At 34.9% G+C, this 24,607-nt stretch overlaps 1 protein-coding gene across 7 annotated transcripts in view; it reads right to left on the bottom strand.

Annotated features, from left to right (window-relative positions):
* Positions 1 to 368: 368 nt before the first annotated feature.
* CEP350 (centrosomal protein 350) overlaps positions 369 to 24,607 on the bottom strand; it is a 163,379-nt gene continuing 139,140 nt past the window's right edge. For all 7 annotated transcript variants that reach the window (XM_036905933.2, XM_036905935.2, XM_057507914.1 and 4 more), the window contains 8 exons: positions 22,915 to 23,075; positions 19,910 to 20,046; positions 17,277 to 17,359; positions 14,239 to 16,232; positions 13,006 to 13,413; positions 12,758 to 12,904; positions 10,718 to 10,840; positions 369 to 4,226 (listed from right to left, as the gene is read on the bottom strand). In XM_036905933.2, coding sequence (XP_036761828.2) covers positions 4,062 to 4,226; positions 10,718 to 10,840; positions 12,758 to 12,904; positions 13,006 to 13,413; positions 14,239 to 16,232; positions 17,277 to 17,359; positions 19,910 to 20,046; positions 22,915 to 23,075 — 3,218 coding nt within the window. In that variant the 3' untranslated portion in view covers positions 369 to 4,061. The remainder of the gene's footprint in view (positions 4,227 to 10,717; positions 10,841 to 12,757; positions 12,905 to 13,005; positions 13,414 to 14,238; positions 16,233 to 17,276; positions 17,360 to 19,909; positions 20,047 to 22,914; positions 23,076 to 24,607) is intronic.

Genomic DNA, 24,607 nt, shown 5'->3' with positions numbered 1-24,607 from the left:
AATCACAAGGCAGAAACCCATCAATTCAGAACAGTTACAGTTTATCAGGGAACTCTTTTCTGACTCACTCCCACCCTTTGCTCTCTCCCCAGAACTCAGTGCAGTGCCCAAAACACTAAGGTGTGTTTGAAAGCTGCTGAGTGGACGCATGGTGAATGTCAAAGCCCAGGTCTGTTCAGATAAATGCGGTGATGGTGTTTATGTACAGAGTGAACAGCCCCTATACACAACTCACCTTATTCTACTGCCCAAGCAGAAGCACTCTGCTACCCAGTAAGAAATCTGAGAGTAAGTGAATTTTAAGGGGACTAATTTGTAATCTTGGCTTTTTAAAAGGTGAAAAAAAAAAAAGGAACACTTGGCAGGAATTTAATTTATAAATCAGTTTATTTACAGATTTTATCTTTTCTTAAAGTACACTGCAGTTAACAAATCTATTTACACAGGTATACATGGGAATTCCTCCCAGTTATTTTACAGATCATACTTACAAACCACACCCTAAGTCTTCTGTGCAAAGCTGCACTGGATGTGACTATTGGCTATTTACACATACACAGTAAACGGGTTTGTTTTTTCATGTCTGCACAGTACAGTACACACACGGAGGCCGGGCCTCCCAGAGAATGCTTTGCAATGTGTTAACCGAGAAGGCTTTTGCAAAGTCCAGAAGGAAAAGCTATTAAACATAGGTTAATTAAAATGACAGTACCTCCTTTACATCAGTTTACATTTTTGTCTTCATATTTTTATAATACAAAGATACTTTATTGAATTGCTGCACAACCAGTTTAAGATGATTTGTAAACATGTAAATTCCTACAATTTGCATTAAACATCATTGTAGTTGCTATCATTTGCTCTTTGAGTTAATGTTTTATTCACTAGTAATCTTAAGGTAGTAAAAGAAGATGTAAGTTTGAACTTCTTGCAGAAAAGTTATGAGTCTCTAATGCTGTGCACGTACACACTTTATTCAAGTATTGCAAAAAGCTAAGGCCACTTTTTTTCAAGACAAGAAAGTGAACAAAATTGTTTTTATCATAGGCCACAACACTCTTATGAGCAATGAAATCTCTTTTGAAAGATAATTACTCAGAGACCTGTAGTCACAGAAGGAATTTTCCTTTCTTTCAGGTTAAAGAAAAACAAATTACCTTCCTTGTTAACAACTTTTGAGCTCTTCCTACTTTTTCCTAGAGTAAAAATTCCTGTTTAGACCTGAAGAGGGAATCTATACCCTGTACTTATTTAACCCAGAGTTAAGTACCCCGGATAGCACAAATTATTTTGGACTCAGAAATAAATCTGAAGCCGATATGTTGGTTTACTACTAAATTCTGATAGTGCTATTTGAAAAGATATTACTGCTGATGCAAAGATCTTTTTCTTAGAGGAATTATGAAGAAAGAGTGAAAGAGGATAGGAGTGTGGGGAGAAGGAACAAAGATAAGAAAGTGGGAATATTTAGATTCTTAGTTAAGAGGCAGAACTTGATTTAAAAGATCCCAATATGGAACAAGTGGCTGGGTGTCCATATTTATAATTTCTAAACCTAACAATAACCCCCTTTCACTTATAGCCAAATAAGTAAAAGAGTAAGAAATCTGATAATTACAGATTCCTTTGTTTTCTATCAAACCATGGATAATCATTTCTAGGAGTAAGTGCTCTAGTTCCTGACTCTCATCTGGAACCCCGGGCTTTTGGGACATAGTAAAGACAGCTGGAGGACGTGAGGGCTGCCACCGCCACATTCTTACCAAGGAACTTTTTAGTTCTTACCAAGGAACCAAAAGTCCAGATTGCTGATCCATGGACTTAATCTAATTTTTTTCCTTTCCTGGAATCATAACATCATGAAGAGTAAAGATAAACTTTCTTATTAAAAATCTATTTAGGTCCAAACAATGAAGATGTAGAAAAACAATGTGTATTCCTAATATATTATTTTCATATTCATTTATAAAAAACAGCAGCTGTAAAATTTCAGAATCATAAGGACAATGTAATCCTACAAACAGCCAAAGGATGTAGACAAGATGTTTTTCTGTCTTCCAAGTAACACAAACTGAAGAGAAAAGCCTTTGCTTTTCCTTGGCGATGTGCAAGTATCTCCACATTACTGGTTAATAACCCCAAGAAATCCTAGCTTCTCTTTGTCAATTTGCTCATTATGGCTACAAGACTAGAGCTCAACATCAAAAGCCCAGAAGAAGTGCTGACGACACATCAATCTGAGCATCTCCCAAGACCCAGTCACATTTCAGTGCTTTCCTTATTTGTCAAGAGCTATCACACCAGTCACTGTGCAAAATGCAAATATTCCAATGATTATTTCAGTAATTTCTCATAAGGACAAGATGAAACCGAAGAGAAATGGAAGTGTGCATAGTGAAACATTTGAGACGCAAAGGCAAGTTTGGAGGAAAAATGCAGAAATGAACGAACGTGCACACTTAAAGATTATACCATCTTTGGGGTTTGTCTAACACATTTTGAAGCTGTAACATTCCTGGTTATCTGTAAATATGAATCCAGTGGATGTCCTATATCATGCTTCTAATCAGGACCTTCAGTATTAAGGCATTGACATTCACGCCTAAGATTATCCACATTCTTCTCGATTAGTTGGAGAAGGATGGGACTAAGAGAAACCAGTCAAGAAGGCAGGGTACTGAGGTCCCAGGAGAGCATCACGTGTGCTCTCACATAGCAGCTGGAGTCTGTATATTTTTTTCAGATACAGGTTAATAGTTGTGAGGAGCAATGCTGCAAGAAAGGCAGAACTGAATTTTACAGTGTCTTTCCATCATTTTATCCCATTCCTGCTACTGCCGGTATCTTGGAAAAGCTCTTCTTCTTCTCACTGAATTGAACTGCCTTCTTTGATATGTGTATGGGTTTGTTAAAACCGTAGGTCTCCTGTGCAAAGACTATAAACCACAGAATCTTCAAGACGGAAGTTTAACTATTACAAGAAGAATGTTTCACTTCTGAATAGGGACACACATTTTCAACTTAATAATTTATCTTAAAATAAATTAATAAATGTTCCATAGCACAAAATAAGCACACAAACAATAGACAATATCTTTTTGTCTTTGGTGCACACACTCATTTCCGAAATCATTCAAGTAACAGCGTCTCTGACTTCTTGGGGACAGATGGGAGTTGGAAGTTTGAAGGCCAAAATGAATTATGTCCACTTTTGCCATGCCTGGATGCCTGAGATGGTCCTGAGGATCTGATTCTAGAAGCAGCTGGTGGAGGTTCAGAAGCAGTAAGAAAGTGCAGGGGTAGGACAAGGAGTAGAAGAGCCAGCCCTGTGTCAGTCCTTGGAGCCCAGTCTTCAATGGGGGGGACTTCTTTGTTTTCATGCCCACATAGAGAAAACTAAAAAAAATGCAAAGTTGAAATTCTTTAGATGGTGCTCAGAAAGCAAGGCTACCACCGATTTCCGTTAACTTGACAGTCCACTTGGTGCTGCTTGACTGCAATGGGAGACAATGGTCTTCAAAAAGAAATGAAATGAATTCCAGAATGTGAAATAGGCACACATTATTAAACTTGCCTATTTAGAAGTGGTTTAAGGTTTAATACTGTTTAGAGACTATAATGTCCATTTATGACTTTCACTGTACAGACCAGGATTACATTTCAAAATGGTACGATGCATTTCTCTAGACACCTTTCCTGCCTGACGGGAGACTCAAGGAAGCGACACCCTAGTCTAAGCTAGGAGGTAAGTCTGGTGTTTTCAGCCTGCATCTGAGGCACTCTAGGGGTGCTGACAAGAGGTGTAGGATTATATCGTGTGTCAACATCAGGAGTGCAACCCTGCCCACCAAAAATAACCAATTAATCCAGTGGACAGTCTCTAAAGGCAAAGGCTGTAATACCAGATATACCGCACTGTCCCATAACTTCACACCAATAGTCTTTAAGAACAGATATAAGGTCCGGAGCTCTCTTGCTATGATGGAGATGGGGTGTATATCAGGAGGCAGAAAGGCCCAGGACTCATATTAGCACTCAGTGTTCGATTTATTTGCAAGATGTCACACAAGTAGCATTCTCCCCTGTTTTTCACTGATCTGATTCAGAACATCAATAGTATCTCTGATCAAGGTCTCAAAGATCCCATCAGCAAGCTGCATCTTCACACACAACTCATCCTCATTGTAGTTCACCCACTGAGCCTCCTCTTCATGCAGCTCCTGTACCTGGAATTTAGAAAACGAAAGGCTTAGAAAATCACTGTCACACAAAAAGTAGGAAATGAATTGTACTTGCTGACTTTGTAGTCCCAACCATGGGAATACAGCCTAAGGAAATAAGTCAGAGGAAAAGTAACTTACGTAATGATATCAATACTCCTTTCAAAGTTGCAAAAAGTCTGAAAAAATTCAACTGCTGAACAAAATAAAGGTGGCTGCAAAACTGTCAGAATGGCTTCAAATTTATCCAAATGGAATTTGACAATATTCCAGTATTCTATAGGTATTACAAATATGTTGTCTATGTCAACATAAGAGAACGTGTACAGGAAGAGAAAGGAATAACACAAATTATTAAGTATATGGATTTATAATTACAAAATGACTATACCCATGGATAATATTAGATATAATTCTGGAGTACTGTAGGTAAATGAAAAAATTTAATATTCATTAGAATATTTTTTAAATGTTCTATAGCTTAAATTTATTTAAAAAATCACTTGTTCTTTTTGCATTTTAGGATTTGGGGACTCCTAAGGTATACCAAAACTAATCAAATTATAACTGCCCAAGATTTTCTGCTTATTATAATAAATGCTTAAAAACAACTTATAAAAGAAACACGTTAGATTTATTATATGCAAGAATATTGTGACCACAGTGATATGGAGGCCAGGTGGAGAAAGACTATAAGCCCAAAGTAGTCACAAATTCAGCAAAGTTAATTGCAGTGACAGAGGTCTCTAACTAGAACTCTCCCTTGGCAAAAAAAGCCATGTATCCACAAGCTCCTGACTTGCCCTGGTCATAATTTCCTCTCAAAAAAGGCAGAGAAAGTGATGAGAAGTTGTGCCCTAGTTCCTGTCAGGGGAAATGAGAAAACTTGATAGAAAGTGACCACATCACCCTGGAGTTTGAGAGGGCAAGAGAGGAACACCAGCACTGGCCAACACATATCCTCAGTCAGGGTTGACAAATACATGACACAGTGGCTGCCACATTCCTTCTTTGAGGAAAGTCATCTGAAGGATATGTAAAATACTAATTCCTTTGTTTCCTAACTTAGGCTCCATGAACAGACATGCTAGCAAAAAGGGTTCTATAGTCAAGGAAGTTTTAGAAAACTCCCTCTGGGAGTTTCACAGCATATCAGCCTATTAAAGAGAAGTCCACTAACAAAGAAACTTTTTAATTCAGAGTTTCTCATTCTTATTTGATCAAAGAATCATTCTGCATGGACGTATAAGAGTATTAACAACCTACCAAGGAATTGGTGTTCCTCTCTTATGAAAGACGTTATAAGTAGTAGCCTAACACAACATTTCTCAAACTGGTGCTGAGGGAGAACCACGTGTGGGGAAAGCAGGTGTGTCCCCACAAAAGATTTCACATCTCCCATGAATCTGTTTATCTGTTCAAAGTTGCACAGCTTTCCAAGTTCACTCAGCCTTTAGTGTTACATCTGTTCTTTGAGCAATTTCCCAATAATAAAATTTAGGAAGTATTGGCCTAAATAATTTTTACCCTTATAGTAGAATTATATGCTTAGCACGTTATCCATATCTCTCAGCGTTCCCTCGAGAAGCTGCCACTGTGCCCTTGTCAGTATTAGCAAAAGCTTTGCTCCTCCTTCAGAACAGGAACTATTTCCCTCTTGACTGGCGAGAACTAACACCGTGTTTGCTTTTGCTTCAACAGTGGCAACTGAGGGGATCTCATAGCCTGAAAATGTGTCTCCATTTTCTTCTTCTGGTTTTTAGAGTCTATTCTGTTCTATTACACGTTTCCCCTGCTCCTGCTCCTGAAGATGTATGTATGTATGTAACTTAATATATATGTAAATTAATTAGGTTACATTAAAAAGTCAGTGTAACAACAGCTTTATTTTCTTTTTGACAGGGGATTAGGCTGGCAGAAGAGTGAAATGTGGTAAATAGAATGTGGTCAAGTTTCAGTAAGCACTTGTCAGGGTCTTTCACCATATCCTTGTGAACAAGATGGGGAAATAGCGGCAGCTCAGTTAGGTGGATTTGTACTTTTTGATTAAAGGACAAGACAACTATCAACATGGAAGGACGTTTCTGCCTGGAATGCTCCAGAGCTCTTTCCTCTGGCTCTCAATCTATCTTGTTGAAATTCCGTTGTATTAATTCTGTGGAATTGTATTCCATGTATCTGTTCACTCACTAGGCTGTGAGCTCTTCAAGATTCTTCTTTTTATTTATAATTCTCCAGTGACCAGGATAGTACAAAGGTAATTAGTATCTGGCATGTGGCTTTTTTAGTGAGTGCCTAAAAGGCTGCCTTTAGCTCTGTCCGGTTCATCATTTTTAGTAATGACCTAGATGAAGGCAGGTACATCAATCTTAGAGGTAACTTAAGTTGGGAAATACAACAGCTATATTGGAAGAAAGAATAAAAAATGTGTTGGTAGCTTGGAATGATGGGACAAATTTATTTAGCAAGATGAAAGAATAAAATAAGGAGCTCAAAAAATACTACAAAAACTCAGGTTGAGATTTTGGTCTTGGGGTTTTCCTAAGCTTCTGAGGTAGAATCTGTGAGAATGATATAGCCAAAAGTAAGCAAAACTGATGTGATTATAAACTGCATTAATCAAATTAATTACAGTAGAAAAAGGGAGGAGACTATATGATGGCACTAATTCAACAATATACAAAATACTATATGGTTAATTCTGAGCACTGAATTTAAAGAGAGACACTGACAAAGCTAAATCTGATGACGTTGAATGTACGAAAAACCTTGTCCGACAAGTGGGGGGAGAAAAAGACTAAGGTAAAGCATGATAGCTGCTTCAAAGGCATGTAGGAAGAATTTAAATTGTTATGTAAAGTCCCAAAGCTGTAGAAGCAAAGTACAATTAATTACATGAAAACTAACTTAGGTTGAATATGAGAAAGAACTTCTCAACAATTAAGTAGAAACTCAGGAGCTGTTAAGTACCTTACTGGACTGTACGTTGTAAAGGAGATCCAATCAGGATGTAGGTGGTTTCACTATAGGATTTGCCATTTTAAGTGCAAGCCTACCTACAGTAGGGAGATTTCCCAAGGCTATAACTTATAAAGGATATACAAAAATTGGTCTAATTACTTGTTTTTCATTCCACATCATTAATACTTTGGGAACGCATCATATTCTTAGCGAACCAAAAATACAAATTAATCAATGTTTTTGTGAAATGATAAAGGGCCAATGAGTGAGAACTGTACCTGGAAGGAATATTTCTCTTCTTTTCTGGCTAAAGAGAGCCTTATGTCTAAAAAACATTCTTTGTATTTTACTCACCTCACATAATGCCTAAAGACACATGCAGTTACAGACCTTCCTAGTCCAAGCAAAACCAGCTTAATTATTCATTTTCTTAATCTGGAAGAAGCAACTGTTTACTATGAAATGTTTAATGCAATAGTTAATCATGCTACAAGTGTTTAAAAAGGGCAATGAACATTCAGTTGGGGGCCAGCCCCTCCACTTGTGCAGACCACCTCCCCGTGCATCCAGGGATATTGCGCCAGCAGTTCTCTCTCATCTACATCATCCTATTTTCTCTAGAGTTTTTCCTATCAGCATTCTTCTTACAAGCTACAAGAATCCTCTCCTGTCACCATTACCTCCTCCTTTTTCTCTTAATAAAAAACTCCTTCCTGTAATTTGTTCAGCATATAGAACAACCTTAACATTCTGCATATACTTTTAATCAGCAATTCTATTTCTAGTTTACCCTAAGGAAATTACTGGAAACACATACAAAGATATACCATATTGCAAGATGTTTATTACAACAGTGTTGTTGAAAAGAGCAAAAAAATTACTGACTGGTTAAATAAATTTTAGACATCCATACAATAAATGGACTACTTTTGTGGACTACTGTATTTCCACAAAAAATAAAATGAAATAAAGTTCTTAAAATTATATTAATAGAGGAACACTTATGACAATGAAAAACATCCACATTTTACTAAGAAATCAAATGATTAAAAAAAACCCTACAATCCCAGTTGTTTGAAAAATGTATAAAAAGAGACTCTTAAGTCTATACATCAAAATTTTAAGTTACCTAGGTTGTTAATTATCATGATCATTTTGTTTTGATCATCATTTAAAAAATTTCCTAAAATGAACATTATTTTAAAATAAATATGATTTTCAAAACTTTAAAAAATTTCCTGTTTTTGAGATCTTTTTCTTTTGTACTAAAGGAAAAAATGTTTCATGTGTTATAAAAAATTTGTTTTAAATCTCTAAAACCCTCTAAAATGCCAAAAATTAGAATTTCCAAGTTCTAGGTTGGCTAAATCTAACAGTGGGAGAGGTGACTATTTAGCATTTCTTGTTACTCAAGGAACTCACGGAACTAACAGTATCATTTACCCTCAACATTAAGAAGACAGAACTCATGAAAGAGGTTACACAGGCCCAGGTGTCTCTGTAGGAAGTTGAAAAATATTTTATGACAAGCAAAGAGAATATTCACATAATATGCATTTCACTATTGTTTCCCAATTCCTCAATCTCTTCAATTCTTATAGACACATATCACCTTCATTCAAGCTATAATAATCTTATATTTGCAAAAGGAACATTTTTTTTGTTTAATATTGGAGAATTTCTGATAAATGCTGGAGACATGTCTCTCTACCTAACCGACCCTATTTGGCACTGTTGGAAGCCTCCACCATCCAAGGGTAATATCTTGTTTCCTGGTACATCTTTAAAGGGCCACAAATTGACTTCCTTACTGTTCACTTCTTAGATCTATTACTTATTATTTCTGATTAACAGTTCAGGTCTGAAGATGGCTCCAAATTGTTGCTCTCCTCCTCATGTATTTAATCCTCTTACTATTAAGATGACATTTTTACAACCATATGAAGTCAAAGTTGTAACTAGCTGGAAGCCTTATGTATTAAACCTTCACTCTACATGCCTTTTTGAATTGGTATATTACCCATGCTGGTCTCCTCATTTACTTCGACATGTGCTCAAGATAAATTTATCCAAGAGATTTTGCTTTAATATAACACTTACCTTTCACCTGTAACATCCTTCTAGCTGGTCTTTTTGCCTCCACACACTTGTTCCTTTTGAACCATTCTCCAGTGATTTTTTTTTTAAACTACAAATCTAATCTTGTTATTTTTCTTGCTTAGATTATTTGCTTTTAAGATAAAATCCAAAATCCTTAACATGGCTTACAAGGTACTGCAGGATGTAGACTCTCTCTCTCCAGCTTCACCTTACGCTGTCACCTCATCCCTCACTCTCCAGCCACACTGACATTGCAGCTCCAACTCATACTCCTTCCCATTTCAGGCCTTTGCACATGTGGCTTGCTCTTCTTAAAATGTTCTATCATAGAACTCAGTTAATGCTTATTCATCTTTAAGATCTCAGCTCAAATCTCAGCTAAAACTTTGTAAGCCATTGTAGAAATATGAGAACAAGTTCAGCTTCAGAGGCAAAGATCTATGAAGAGCTAATTGGTTAAAATCTTTGCTCTTATTTGCTGGGCAAGTCATTTAATAGCGTTGAGTCTAAACTTTCTCATTTGTAAGCAGAATAACATTAGTTCTCCTACCTTGTATAATTATTGTGAGGACCAAATAAGGCATGAGAAAGAATGGCAAACCATAAAAACATTAAAGAAATGTTTATCTAGTATAGTCACTACTGAGTAAATGAAGCACTGGAGAGGTACATACTGGAGGAAATCTATTAAGTTTAAGCATACATTTTTACATATGAATGTAAATACAAGCAAGATAGGAAGTCCAGAATGAAAATGTTTTAGAGGTATACCTGAATCAAGTAACATCTATGTTTCCTAAGTTTGTGACTTGACTACTTAAGATGAAATACTTTTTGTCCTTTTCTTTCCTTTTTTTGTTTAACAAATGTTTTTCTAATGCTAGAGAAATATATTGAAAAATGGAATAAATCCTATTCAGCTAAGATTCTGATAATAATGATGAAATGATAAGAGTTAATATTTGAGTTACATGCATGAAACTGCTCTCTATATACATACATAAATACTCATTTAATCATCTTAATGATTTTATAAACTAGGTACTATCATGAACATGTTCATTTTGCACATAGGGAAATGAGGCATAAAGAGGTTAGATTTGTCTAAGATTATACACCAGGTGGCAAAACAGGCATTCTGGCTTGAGTCTACACTGGTCTCTTTTCAATTCAGTACCTTAAACTTTGCCTCCACTTAACTTTTACTTTTCAACTTCTCCATAGCCACAAAATACTGTTAAGTTACATATTCACTTACTGAGTTCCCAAGAAAGCGATTTCTAAAACTGAGGGGCAAAAATGCAGCAAATGAAAGCTTAAGACTTCACTATAATAGACTTAAGATCAATTATATTCCCCTTCTTTTTGGAATCCAACTACATTCTGATTTTAGAAGAGATGGTTGAAATAAAAATAGTTCAGTTATACACACTGACCAGGATATGATCCACTCGGTCTCTTTTCTTTCTTCCAAATTTCATCATTTTCTGCCAATCTGTTTTGTGGTTTGGCTCTTTTTTAAGACTGAACAACTTGAGTACTTCAGTTGCTATGAAGTTCTGTGAAAACCAGAGGAATGAAGGAAATACAAGTTACAAAATTCCTGAGATTTAGCACTTATAATGCAGTATACAGATTTATGCTATGAATACATTTATAATCAAAGATCCAAATTTCTTCCACTTAGAGCTCCACTTAGCAATTTGAAAAAAAAAGCATTCCAAATGCTCAGATTGCATTCCCTAAAAGAATTTTTGTTTTTATACAACATATAAAAGTAAAACCCAATGATGAATCTGCAAAGAAAAATCACTTTAGAGTCCCCTCTACCCAAGAATCACCATTAGCTAACTTCAAACTGGAAAAACTCTAAAAAAGAAAAACATGAAATAAATCTCAGAACCTGAGAAATTGCACATAAATTTTAGGAGCAATGACCTGTGAGCAAAGTACAGGGTTTGGCTGGGATAGTTTATTTTGAAGTACCAAGATCTGAATATGTGAAGTCAAAAAAATTTTTTTACACTTCAGCATCAGAAGCATGATAATTTCACTGCTAATTAACAATATTTGAACTATTACTCTTAAAGAAACTTTATGGTGGGTAGCATCATTGTGTGTTATACTGATGTATGAACTCAGATTGCTGGTGTATATCTTCTTGTCTTATTTCAACTTATTCGTTATTGATAAAATAATTTGGGTTTTTATTACTTTTTGTGGTTTTCTGTAAAAACAATGCTCTTCGTGGGGGAAAGGACACACTTATGAATCAGAATCATTTGTGAAGATTCTCAAACTACCAATATGCCCTCACACTCCACCATTCACTGCCTAACACCTACACACAAACACACACACTCTTAAGGATGTATCAACTTTGAAGGGCTGAAAAGAATGGAGTACATCAGTGTTTTGCAAATGTTCCCTGATGGCTCTGATATTCCATTTCTTAAAGTTGAAATTCGTTTTTAAAGTTTCATGTTTTTTTAATAAATCTATCTTTGAAAACTTATGTTTTTTGCTATTTACTTTACACTAAGCAGGGGTTGGCAACTTTTTTCTTTAAAGGGCCAGATTGTAAATATTTTAGGTTTTGCGGGCCATATGGTCTCTGTCACAACTACTCAACTCTGCTGTTGTAGCAGGATAGATAATATGTAAATAAATGGGTATGTCCATGGTCCAATAAAACTTTATTTATAAAAACAGGTCGTAGGCTGGATTTGGCCAATGTATATATATGTTATGCTGCATCTCATAAATATCTGTTGGTGTTTTGTCAGTACAAAATATTTTCAAACCATTTCTATAGTTAATAATATTATATTGCATATTTAAAGTTCCTTAGATCTTAATTCTCATTACAAGAAAAAAAATCTGTAATCAATATGCAGACAGATGTAAACTAGATTATGGAGATCCTCTCACAATATATACAAATATCAAATCATTGTGCTGTAAACATGAAATTCTGATAACAAACAGTATTTTTTATAAAACTATTCCAAATATTTCAAAAACACATTACAATATGGAATCTCTAAAATCAAAAATGGAAAGTGACACCTATGTGTCTAGGGCTAGCATGTTTGATATATGACATGTTTTCAGGTACACTTATAGACTATGTCTATCTTTATTATCAAGAACTCACCTAAAATCCTATGAGTGGCAATAATTTCCCTGAGTATTTCCTGTTTTTTCTTAAATATTATAAATTACATTTATACAGGAAATGACTGTTAAAAAGTTTTGTTTTGCAAAGTCTTGAGGATTCAAGATTTCCTCTCAACCCCATCTATCCATTGCTCATGGATTCAATGAATCAACAAATTATTTATTGATACCCACTATAGGACAGGTCTGGATTACATGTGAATAATACAGAAGAACACCTGCTTTTACAGCATTTACAGATCTGCATAAGCGAGCAGCAAGTCAAAAAAGGAGATACTCTGTAGTTAGCAGTTTACCTTGATTTCATCAAGGTTATTTGGATTTTTCACTCGTCGGAAATAACTAGAGTTGATCCTACATGGCTTCATCCAGACAGGCTGATTCAAGTTGGGATCCTCAGCAAATATTTCCTCAAAAATCTCTTTTGTTAAATCAAAAACAGCCTTAATAGAGAAAAATAAAACAAAATAAAATGGCTAAGAATCAAAATTTCAGACAACAGAGAGAAGTTTAAAAATTGGAATTATCCTTCTATGTTACATACCTGTTTGTAGACCCTTTTACTAGTGCTTTCTATATCTAGACCCTTACTGGCACAGCCAAGAAGTTTTGTAGGAATACTGAGGCTATGAAAATCATGACCTAATTCTTTCCATTTCCAAAGTTCTTCTGCTGCATCATGTACAAGAATTTCTACTTCCTCTGCAGTGTGTGGGACTGCCAGTAATGTTTCACATGGCTTTTGAGGAGCTCTTTTAGGTTCTGCCATTAGAGGTACAATTGTTTCTTCTGCCTTATTTTTCTGGATCTTGTGGGAAGAGCTCAAACCAAAGTCTTCATCAAACCAGTCTTGATCGTCTCCTAACACGCTCAGGAACTCCCGGCTGATCTCAAGTTCAGCAAGTCTCTTAGCAAGCTCTTCCTGCCCACTGGCACCAAATACTGGACTCTCCTACAGAAACGGAATCATTTAAATTGAGTACCATTTAAGGACCTCAGATCACTTAACAAGTTTTGGATTTTTTTTTTAAAGGCAAAGCAAATACATTATTTGCATGTTCACTATTTAGCAAAACAAATACTGTGGCTTACTAATGAACAGTTTAAGAAAAAAACCCTGTTTCCCATAATTCTGTTACATAAAGTTTAAAACTGAATTTTTATAAATTGTTTATTATTTTTCTCTTTGAATCCTCATTATTCTGTTTCTAAAGGACTATCTTGTCTCTGGGATATAGAAATGGGATATGAGATTTCTCACCTTTGGTTATTATCTGGTTCAAATTACTCAAAATCATTACTTTTGTTCAACTGTCCACGGACAACTTAAACAAGTTGATGGTCTGAGTATATGTCATGGTGGATATATTTCAGTTTTATCAGAATCAACATTACAACTAGTAATCTTTTCATGGCACCTATGACTGAGTAGATATGTGGTCAAATAATTTCTCAGGCAAAAAAGAACTGAGTTGAAAACCATTGGAAGGGAATCTAATCTGTGGACAGTATGCAGGGGTTTTCAATCCAGCATAAAACTGTCATAAAACTGGTTTTCAATCCAGCATAGGTTTGTGACAACCCTATAGTGACCACTCATGACATAGTAGAGAACAATTACACTTCAGACAGAAAAATATCCATAGTCTTTAAAAACTAGTAACAGTGATCTTGATCCAATAAACAACATGTCACAAAAAACCTATTAGGAGCTATAGAATTAAAATGTACTACCAAGGTAAGGTTAATTGACATTTTTTCTAGACAAAATACTTACAGGTCTAGGACATATATCTGGTGAGGAAATCTCTTCTTTTTCATCTTCTAACTCAGACCTTAAGAAGCAAACTGGAACACTGGGTGATTGTTCCTCCTGACTTTGGGATAGGCCTTGGGGTGGAACTTTCTTTTGCTCATCATCAAGAAGCTCTTGATTGCAAAGCTGAATCTTCTCATTCCTAGTGGTTTTGATTTGTTGTAGTTGATTGACTGTGTCCTTCACAAAGGCTTCTAGTAAACTGTCTGTCAGCAAGCTGACAGTTTCTAGCTGTTGCTTTGACTTCTTTTCCTCACTTAGTGATGACCTTAGCTGGGCTTCCAATTGGTTCTTTTCTCTTGTTAAAAGGTCCAGGAGTGGGGTAGAAAGCTTTTCTGAAACCTTGGGATGTAAGTACTTTTCTTTTTCTGTAAGCTGCTGTTGCTTCTTTAATTCTTCAGAAAAGGTAATGTCTAAAGCATTGTCTTCTGAAGCAGCAGAAACCTTCTCTGTGGCACCAGAGACAAGGCCTTTGTTTTCCTGTGAAGAAACCAGTGAACCCACCGATAGCTCCTGGTGATCTTGGACTTCAGGAACCCCAGAAATGTCCTTTATGTTGTCTGTTTCGATTTTAAGGCTTCTGTCAAGTGAGGCTTCTTTGTCGTGCATACTAGGGAGAGATTTCTCATTAAAATAATCAATTGCATCCTTTTCTCTATCAAACTTGGGACCCTCTGTATCTTTTTGTTCTTGATTATAGTATTGATATTGTTCATCTGAGTAAGAGTCTTCATCTTCATTTGTATCTACATAGTCTTCAAAGTTTTCTGGAATGTGAGATATTTTTTGAGGAGGAGCAAAAATACCATGCTTCTCTTGGCACACAAAGTATACAATGCCATCATATGTTCCATTGTTATTTCCTTCAGCTTTATCCAACTCCACTCCAGCCCAAAATCCTTTAGCAAAACTAGTTACACCTTTGAATCGAAGAGTTCCTGGCTGAACATTGCCAATCAATACTCTATCACCAATGTGGAAATTAAGTAACTCATCTGTAACAGGAACTGAAGCCAAGGAGGGGGACTCAGTAACTCCCTGTTCATGTTCTACATCACTGCGCTCCTCCCTTTGCATAAGCTCAGTAGGGGACTTGAGCTCTAACAGCCTTCCAGAGTGGGTATTGCTATCAAGAGAAAGGCTTTTCTCACTGAGGCACTCACTGATCTCATCATCACTACCAAAGCTGGTAGCTCTACTTCCAGAGCTCCTTGTTGGATGGGACTTATCTCTGCAAGATTCTTTCCTGAGTGACAACGATGATGACATCTCAAAGTCATCTTTGTACAATTCAGCTGAAATGTGTTTCCTGAAAGAAGACACTTCAAAATCTTCAGAACATGGTATCTCTTTAACAGCAAAAAGATGTGACAATGATGAGTCCCTTTCCTTTATGTTGTTTTGTTCATGACTGTTTTTTTCTGATTCGATGTATGGACTCTTACACATATCTTGATCTGACTGTTTCTCCTTCAACTCTTTTTTCTGAAGATTTTCAGTGGCTAATCTTATCAAGTCTTTCTGAACATTTATAGAATCTAAAGGAAGAACTTTCCTTGAAAGAATTTCAGATGAATCGCCCTGTTCCAGGTCTAGTTTCAGTAAGACATCAGACTTCCTAGAATGTTTAGAACAGATATCTTCAAATACACTCTCTTCTAATTTTGAATATTCTACTTCTTGTATTTCAGATTTTGGATTCAATTCTTCTTCAATCTTGACATCTGACACATCTAGAATTCTATTAGGAGCATTTAGTTCTTTCAGAAGAGGTAATGAAGGTACGTTTTCTAGGGAATCTCCAGATTCTGCTCTGGTTTTTCTTGATAAGCTGAGAATTGGAGATGAAGTCTGAAAATGCTCTTCTGTTTGACTGTTCAATTCAATCACTTTCTTTGCATATGCAGATAGAGACCTTTCTGACACTGATCTCTCAGAACCTGCCAATGCCACATCTTAAAGGAAAAAAAACACATATATTTAATTACAATCTTCAATTTCTGGAACAAAAGTTTAAATAAAAGCCATTCTTAGTGAGGAAAACTCTAGTCAATAAGAATGACCTATTTTGGTTGCTATGTAAGCTAAGTTTTTCCTTTAATAGAATACACTGCACCAATAATAAACAGAACACTTAAAATGACCAAAGTTTTAAAGTCTGGAATAATATTTTAAGTGTTATCTTAACTTATATTGTAAAGAAAAATGAATCTAAGTTTATGGAAACATTGATTTGCACAGTCATTTTCAAATCATGCAAAAACAGAATTATATGGTGGCTATTACATACTTTCTTTAAACAGAAAAGTAATGAAGGAGGGACAAACATACTTCTATATGTATTCTAAAAGAATGAATTTTCCTGGGGACTTCAACTAAGCTCTTGTATGTAAAAAAAAAAAAAAGGAAAGAAAAGAAAAAAGAACAACTATTTCTGCAAATACAGTACTTTAAAAGACAAAATTACAAAATAAGAAAAATGTAAGATCTGATCAGGTAACAAACCAAGAATTAAAAGTTGTGAACTCAAATCTTTATTTTGTCATTGTTGCTGGGTGGGCTTATACATTCCTAAGTTTTGTTTTATTTCCTAATTTACCACATTTTATTTTCAGTAATTTTTATCTTTCTTTGCATTAAATTGAAAAGATGTATATAACCACTTACCTTGAGAAACAGTATAGGCTGAAAAAATATGTAATCAAATACAAAATCTAAGGGAGAATTTAGAGATCCTGAAGACACATTTAGCCACTTTAGATTAATATCTTTATGCCCTGGTTTTTATCATAAATTTGGGACAATAAAGACTGATTCATATAACTTTTACATAACCAATAGATCACTTGAAAATATAAAGGTAAGTAATTTAGAATATTAAATGATCTAAAAAAATTAATTCTTCAATCAAAAACCTGTAGAGTCAGAATTGTGCAGGCATTTGTAAGATCCTCCCTCCATGTGGATACAGTGTAATCATTTTTTTCTATTTAACATACCAACATGTTCAGCAATGGACTCCAGGGATCCTCGGGTATGTTCTGACTCAGTTAGCGATTTCCAGTTCTTTGATGTTTCAGATCTGAAATAGAAAAATTAATGAGAAGAAATAAGTGTATCGTTGACACTCAGACACTCAAATAACTGGTAACAAAGAGCAGTCAGTTCCTAGACAACTTCTTTCTTTTCCACCGGAGGTAGTTCAGCCTCTGTCACTTTCATCAAGCCAATTTCTAGCCCTCATCCCTCTCAGCAGATGATCTTACCTCTTTTAATGGGAAAAAGAGAGGTCATCAGCATGAATTTTGTTACCTTCAATCTTTCTACCCACAAATTTTTCTATATTCACAGCCATCCCAACTGCCTGACCTCCCATCTTCAGGGAAGAAAAAGGTGTGTCTCTCAACTTGTACAAAGCTAATTCTTTGAAACTCTTTTCAGTCCCAAATCCCAAACATTTTCAGTCTGATTGTACTCCTCAATTAGCCATTCTCTTTCCTACAATATTTCATCCTTCAATCTGAAGATTTTTTACCCTCAGCTTGTAAGTATGCCTCAGCCTCAAAAAAAAGTCCCCCTCAATTCCACATTCTTCCACCTCATGCTACTGTCCTCTCTTACTCTTTAAGTTACCACGAAGAGCTACATGCACCATCTTCATTTTCTTGCCTTCTCTATTTGCTAAGTCATAATATTTGGCTTCCAATCCTACTCCTTTATAATGCTCTTAAATGTTGCTGTTTTACACACTTGGCTCCCTTTTCTTCTCTCTGAATGTGGACCTCCTTAGGGTAATGTCGCTATATTTATGGCTTCAACCACCATATGCTGATCATCCTCATATATTCAACCCTGACATCTTTCCTGGGTAATTCCACTTAGATGAGCTACAGGCACCTCAAAATTAACATTTTAAAATCCATAAACTTCCCACAAAAGAACACCTGATTTTCCATTTAAGTTAATGGAACTTTGACCCAACCAACTACTAAGAGAAAACTGAGAGTCGTGCTAGATCTCCCCCACTTCCCTATCTAGAACTTTAATTAGTCAAATCTACTTCTTAAATATTCCAAATTTATCTCCTATTCTCTACTCTTATTACCACTGATTATTTGAGAACTGGCTTAGACTACTGTTCTCTCTGCTTCTACGCTTACTCCTTTCTACTTTTTCTTCATACTATAGTCAGAAAGATCTCCCTAAACACAAATATGACTGTGTTATTCTTTGGTTAAAATCCTTCAGTAGCTTGATTAGTAAGACTGTAAAGCCATTCATAGTGTATTATCTAGAAATTAAAACAAAGCTTATTTATAATGGAAAAATGGATATGTAACAAAAATACACACAAAATCTAAACATAAAAAGCCCTAAAGGGAAATATACCTAATTGTTGATGTGCTATTTTGGGATAGTTGGGTATGATATGATTTAAACTTTCTTCTTTTTACTGCTTCTCTCAATACTCTAATAATAATACTAATACATAGTGCTAATACATAGTGCTAATTATATGTTAGGCACTGTTCTAAGTTGTCTTTTGTCCCTCATAATAAGTTTATTACTCAAGTGTTACTATAGGGATATAAATTCTGTTAAAAACAAGCACAGAATGGTTAAATAATGTCTCCAAAGTTAAATAGCTAACTGGTGCTGGAGCCAGGATTCAAACTGATGTACAGTAATGTTAAATTAACTGTAATGAGCTGTATTACTTTTCTAACAAACAAAAAAATCCCTCTATATTTTTTTCAAACTTTCAAAGGCTCCATCCACATCTTCAAAAAGGTGAAATAGAAACTACTAAGACTGAGTACAAGGTTTTCACAATTTGGTTTTTATTTATTTTTCCATTCTTTTCTAATTCTAGCAACATGCTATATATTCAGCTTTGATGATCTAGGAGCTCTTTGTTGCTTTTGGTCATTCATGAATGCCCTTTTCTCTGAAGTGCTTCCTGTTTTTTAGTCCCACTGACCTGTCTAACCCCTATTCATTGTTTAAAATCAGTTTAAATATTATAACCTGAGGTGTTATATATAGAATACTATATAGTCGAATGTTGCTACATTAGTATCTTCTGTATTTGCATTTACTAATTGCATAATATTCTATTCCTGGAAAGAACCATAATTTACTGGTCTATTCAACCATTTTTAGAAATACAGATCACTTCCCAATGTTTTATTAATATAAAGGATGTTAAGATAAACATTCATGCAAAAAGAGATTTTTGGTAGTCCATATTTTTCAAGCTAGATTTCCAGAAGTGGAATTACTGAGTCAAAAGTTATAGATTGTTTTCAACTTTTGAAACATTGCCAAATTGCTTTTTGAAAGATCTATACTAGCTTACAGTGCTACTATCAGCAATACTGGAGAGTTCTAGTTTCATCGCACCCATCAGATTTCAGGATTCAAAATATACTTTTAAATCTGTACCTTATTATACATTTGATTTGTGACTATGGCATACATAACAATTTTACTTTAGTGAAACTAAAAATATAAACCAGTATTTTTAATTCTACAATTTCACAGTTACTTAAAAGATAGCTTCTACTAAAAGTCTTTCCTTATTCTTTTTTCAAAAAAGGCAGAATACAGGTAAGTTATTAAAATTTTCTACCTGTGTAGTGGAAGGGGCTTGATCTTGGGTTTTTCAGAAGCTGAGGACAGCATTTTAATCTGAGGCTTGGCTGTTGGTGATGTTTCCAAATCTCGGCTAAGCTCGGCTTCGGTTTTCTTAATGAATTCATCATATGACTAAGTTTAGGGAAATCAAAGGAGTCACTATACAGAACTTTAAAAAACTATTTTAAATTATAAAATAGTATAGTTTATGGTAAAATATTCAAACAGCAAAGAAGATGTAATGTAAAAATCTTTCTCCCAACATTAGTATCATTCCCTAGAGGTCTATAAACAGCTATTCGTATATCCTTTCTGAGATAGTCTATGTATAAGCAGTATGTGTAGTTGTAACTCTAATACCAATTAAGAAATGACAAAGTCGCATCTATGCAAGTTTAATACTTATGAAGCAGTAATTCAGGCCTGGCCACATTAAAAAAAGCTTCTTTAGCTGATAATATAATCATTTTTTAAAGGGTGTCCTAATACTTTCATGGTATCTTTAAAAAGTTTAGCCAATATGCTGAGTTTCAATGGCAGTAAGCTTCTTAAACAGTAAGCATTTAGGAATAGAAATCCTGAAAAGATAGAAAGGTATGTTTGGGAGTATGATAGTTCAGAAGTGCAAAAAAAGTTGTGTGGTTATTAGCTATTCTGTAAACAAACCTTCACTAACTTATAATTCTAATTTGTATGAAATCTAATGGAAGACCTCCATCAATTACATCTCTCCTTACTTTTCAGGGCTAAAGCTCCACATCACATCTCTCACTTTGAGACCTGCTTTGCCACTGTATGTCTAGAACCTACTCGCAGTGAGGGGCCCAATGTAGGCTGTCAATAAATATTATAGAATGAATGAGTGAGCAGATGGACACTTGTTAATTGCTACAGCTATCCAAAATTTGGGCTAATTCCTACTTTTCCAACTGTTATCATTCATGTTACTGTCCTCTGAATTCATAATCTTTAGATAAAGTAACTTCAGGTATTAAACATATGCTACAGCTAGATGGTCTAGCTAGCTAGGTAGGTATGACTTCTTAGATCTGAAAGCTGTACTTATATGACTGTACTTCATTCATTAAATCAATGATCAAATAAAAGCCAAAAGTTTTTTTTCATATAAAGTGCTATATAGTATATATTTCTCCATCATATACCATAATTTTAAAACTTAAATATAGGACTTTTTTTGTTTTTATTTAAACCATTTAATGAAATGTTGAATGAGATAGACTCTTACGGCACTTCTCTAGAGATCTTTCTGGCTAACATACCCATTAATGAACATTTATGAGCAATGCTAGTCAATCCAATAGTATTTCGTTTAGCTTTCAATGGTTCATCACTTATAGTAGTGCGTTTAAATTCTGGGCCCCACCCTAGACTAAATGAATCAAAATCTTTGGGAGTGAATCTGGATGTTTTATTTTCCAAAAAGCTCTTCAGTTAATTTAATGTGCAGTCAGATTGAAGACTACTGACCTATAGGATGAAGTTTAAACTCATCAGTCTGGTTTCTAAAGTCCTGAACATGACCTTTATTTTCAAATTCTGTTTTTTACTACTTTACAAAATGAACTTTCCAGTATGGCCATTGTATCCTAACCACTCTTCTTCCTTCTAAACATCTGTGCAAATTAAAAATCCCTGTTCCCATCTCTGTATTGTGTGCCTATGTACCTATTTTCTCTAGATCTGTTAGGAAGATCTGTGTAGGTCTATTTTCTACGTGGAAGATAGTGTACTATAATGGTAAGGGCACAGAATTTGGAGTTGGATTAAAATCCTAGCTTTACCACATATGAACAGTGTGTCCCTGGATATCATTAATCTCACTGAAACTCAGTTTCATCATCTGCAAAACAAGGATAGTAATATTCACACCTCGTTTTGAGTATGAAATGAAAATGTGTGTAATTAGCTAAGTTCTTGCATATGTGTGTGTGTGTGTGTGTGTGTGTAGGTGCTTGAGTATTTGATGATGAAATTATTAAATGTAGGAGGAACACGTGTTTGGTGTTACCACAAAACAAGGACAATAAAAGGGCAAAAATTCTGGCTAAATGTAACAAAGAGCTTTCTAACAGTTAGAGTACCTAGAGTCCAACAATGAAAGCAACTGCCTTGAAAATTTGAAATTTCCTATTACTGGAAGTAGTCAGGTAGGAGCTGAATGATCTCTCTGGTGATGTCATGAGAAGGGATTCTTGTGATGAGGAGGAAGTTCAGAGGGATTTTATAATGAATATGGGATTTTTTGGAACACTAAGCAGGCAACATGACTGCAACAGGGAATAACCAGAAGCAAGGACATTTAAGAAGCTATGCAGACAGAAGAGGCAAGATGTCATTAAGAGTCCCAAATAACTTGATGGCAGTTGGAATGCAAAGGGACAAGAGAGATTTTTTTAAAAAGAATCAACGAGATCTGATGACTGAACAGAAGAAAAGAGAATGAGAAAGATAACAAAACCAGATTTCCAGCCTGCAGTAGAATTAGAGAAGGTTGCTAGAACTTGAAGAAAAGTCAAGTTTAGACTTATTATTTAAGATCCATCCAAATAGTACAGTCATACTAGTAAGTTGTGTGACATGAAACATAATTCTGCTTAAAAAAAAAAAAAAGATAATTCCAATAGCTAGAATTATTTGAGCTATTTCTTTTTAGCTATTAGCAATAGCTAGTTCTTTTTTGAGGGCATGGATATCATTCTTTCTTCATAGGTCTAACATTATTTACTTAGGAAAAAACCCTTATATTCATGTTTTATTTTCACATCTACTTAATTGCTTGATACTATAATATTTTATATTTTAATTTAATGTCTTAAGATTTTACTTAGATAGGCTTAGATTTTTTAAGAGTTAAAATGTAGCATGAAACTAATATTAAAAAATCCTAACCCATTACTTTATTAACAAACATTAAAAACATTTTAGGCCTCACATCCATCATCAGCCTTAATTTTAAACCCCTTTCCTCCCATGTCTAACCTCTAACTGTTTGATCAGACTGGCTTCTTGGGCTTTCAGTCTTTCCTTTTGCCTTTTTTTCTGTTCCTTCTTCAACTGGTCCACAACTGATTTTCTTTTCCGCAGCTCATCCTTCAGGGCTCTGATCCTACCTTCAATGTCACTCTGGTCAGATGTAGTTTCTGAAAAAGATACAAAATCTTTTATTTAATTATAGTTTAAGAATAAGGTTAACTCAACAACTATTAATGAAAAGAAGCAATGTAATACACCATTTAAATAAAGTCAATCTAATATTTAAAATTAAGAAATTTGAGCTTCTAAAAAAATTTCTCACTAATTTGCAGCACTCCTTTCCCCTAAATCTCTATTTCTGGTGGTAGGGGGGTGGCCTCCCATTCATTTTTACTTTTTCATTGCATTATTTGAAATTGCAAATAAATCTCAAGGTACCCTGTTTTGGTGAGATACGCTGCTGTAAATTGAAAAACTGTCAGGTTAGTGAAATTTGGACATTCTATAAGGAATTATTTCCTGGTGACAGGATAATCATATTTAACTGTCCTTCCCCTTAGTTATTAATAGCTTAATAGTTTTAAAGTCATCTTAAAAGCAAACTGGAATTTTAACCATTTTAAACTGATTGTGAGTCATAAGCCAATGTCTTAATACCACATAAAAGGAGCGATATCATAAAGAAATATACTCTGCTGTAACTATCCTTCGGAAGCTCTTAAAATATTTAAAATAACTGGAATGAGGTTAAATCATTTTTTCTTCCCTACAGTTCATACATATATATGCACACACAAAGTAGATGCCTAGTCAGAGCAAAATCATGAAAAAGATGTTTCACATTTTTTGTTTGAATTTTTGTTCTTATCATTTTAGTGTTGAATGGGTATATCAGTGTACTTATTAACGCTTACAGTTTTTTTTATATATTCTAGTAACACTGTCTTAAACATGTTAAACCAGGGTTTCCATAGGGGTATTTTTTTGCTTTTTTTAAAAATTGAAGTATAGTTGATATAATATAATAGTCTCAGTTGTACAAAATACTGATTTAACATTTTTTACATTACAAAATGCTCACCACGGTAAGTGTAGTTACCATCTATCACCATACCAAGTTATTACAATATTGTTGACTGTACTACCTATGCTGTTCCTTTCATCCTATGACTTATTTATTTTATAACTGGAAGAATTCCCTTTGCCTATACCTCTAGCCCCTTCCTATTTGGCAACCACCAGTTTGTTCTCTATTTATGAGTCCATTTCTGTTTGCTTGCTTTTGTTCTTTTTTAGATTCCACATATAAGAGAAATCCTGTTATTTGTCTTTCTGTCTGACTTATTTCACTTAGCATAATACCCTCAAGGTCCATCCATGTTGTTGTAAGTAGCCAAGTTTCATTTGTTTTTATGCTTGAGTAATATCCTATTCTGTTTATGAACCACATCTTTTTTTGGGGGGTGCTTAAACAACAGAAATTTATTTATTCACAGTTCCGGAGGCTAAAACTGCAAGATCAAGATATCAGCAGGTTTGGTTCCTTCTGAGGACTGGGATGGAGAATCTGTTCCATGCCCTCTCCTAGCTTCTGGTGGTTTGCTGGCAGTCTTATGTTTCTTGGATTGTAGTTGCATTACCCTGATCTCTGTCTTCATCTTTACTTGGTGTTCTGTGTGCATTTCTGTCTCTGTCTGAA

This window comes from Manis pentadactyla, chromosome 9 (assembly GCF_030020395.1).
Source record: "Manis pentadactyla isolate mManPen7 chromosome 9, mManPen7.hap1, whole genome shotgun sequence".
Taxonomy (NCBI): Eukaryota; Metazoa; Chordata; class Mammalia; order Pholidota; family Manidae; genus Manis; species Manis pentadactyla.
The sequence above is the reverse complement of the archived record's forward strand: the minus strand, read 5'-3'. Positions and strand labels throughout refer to the sequence as shown.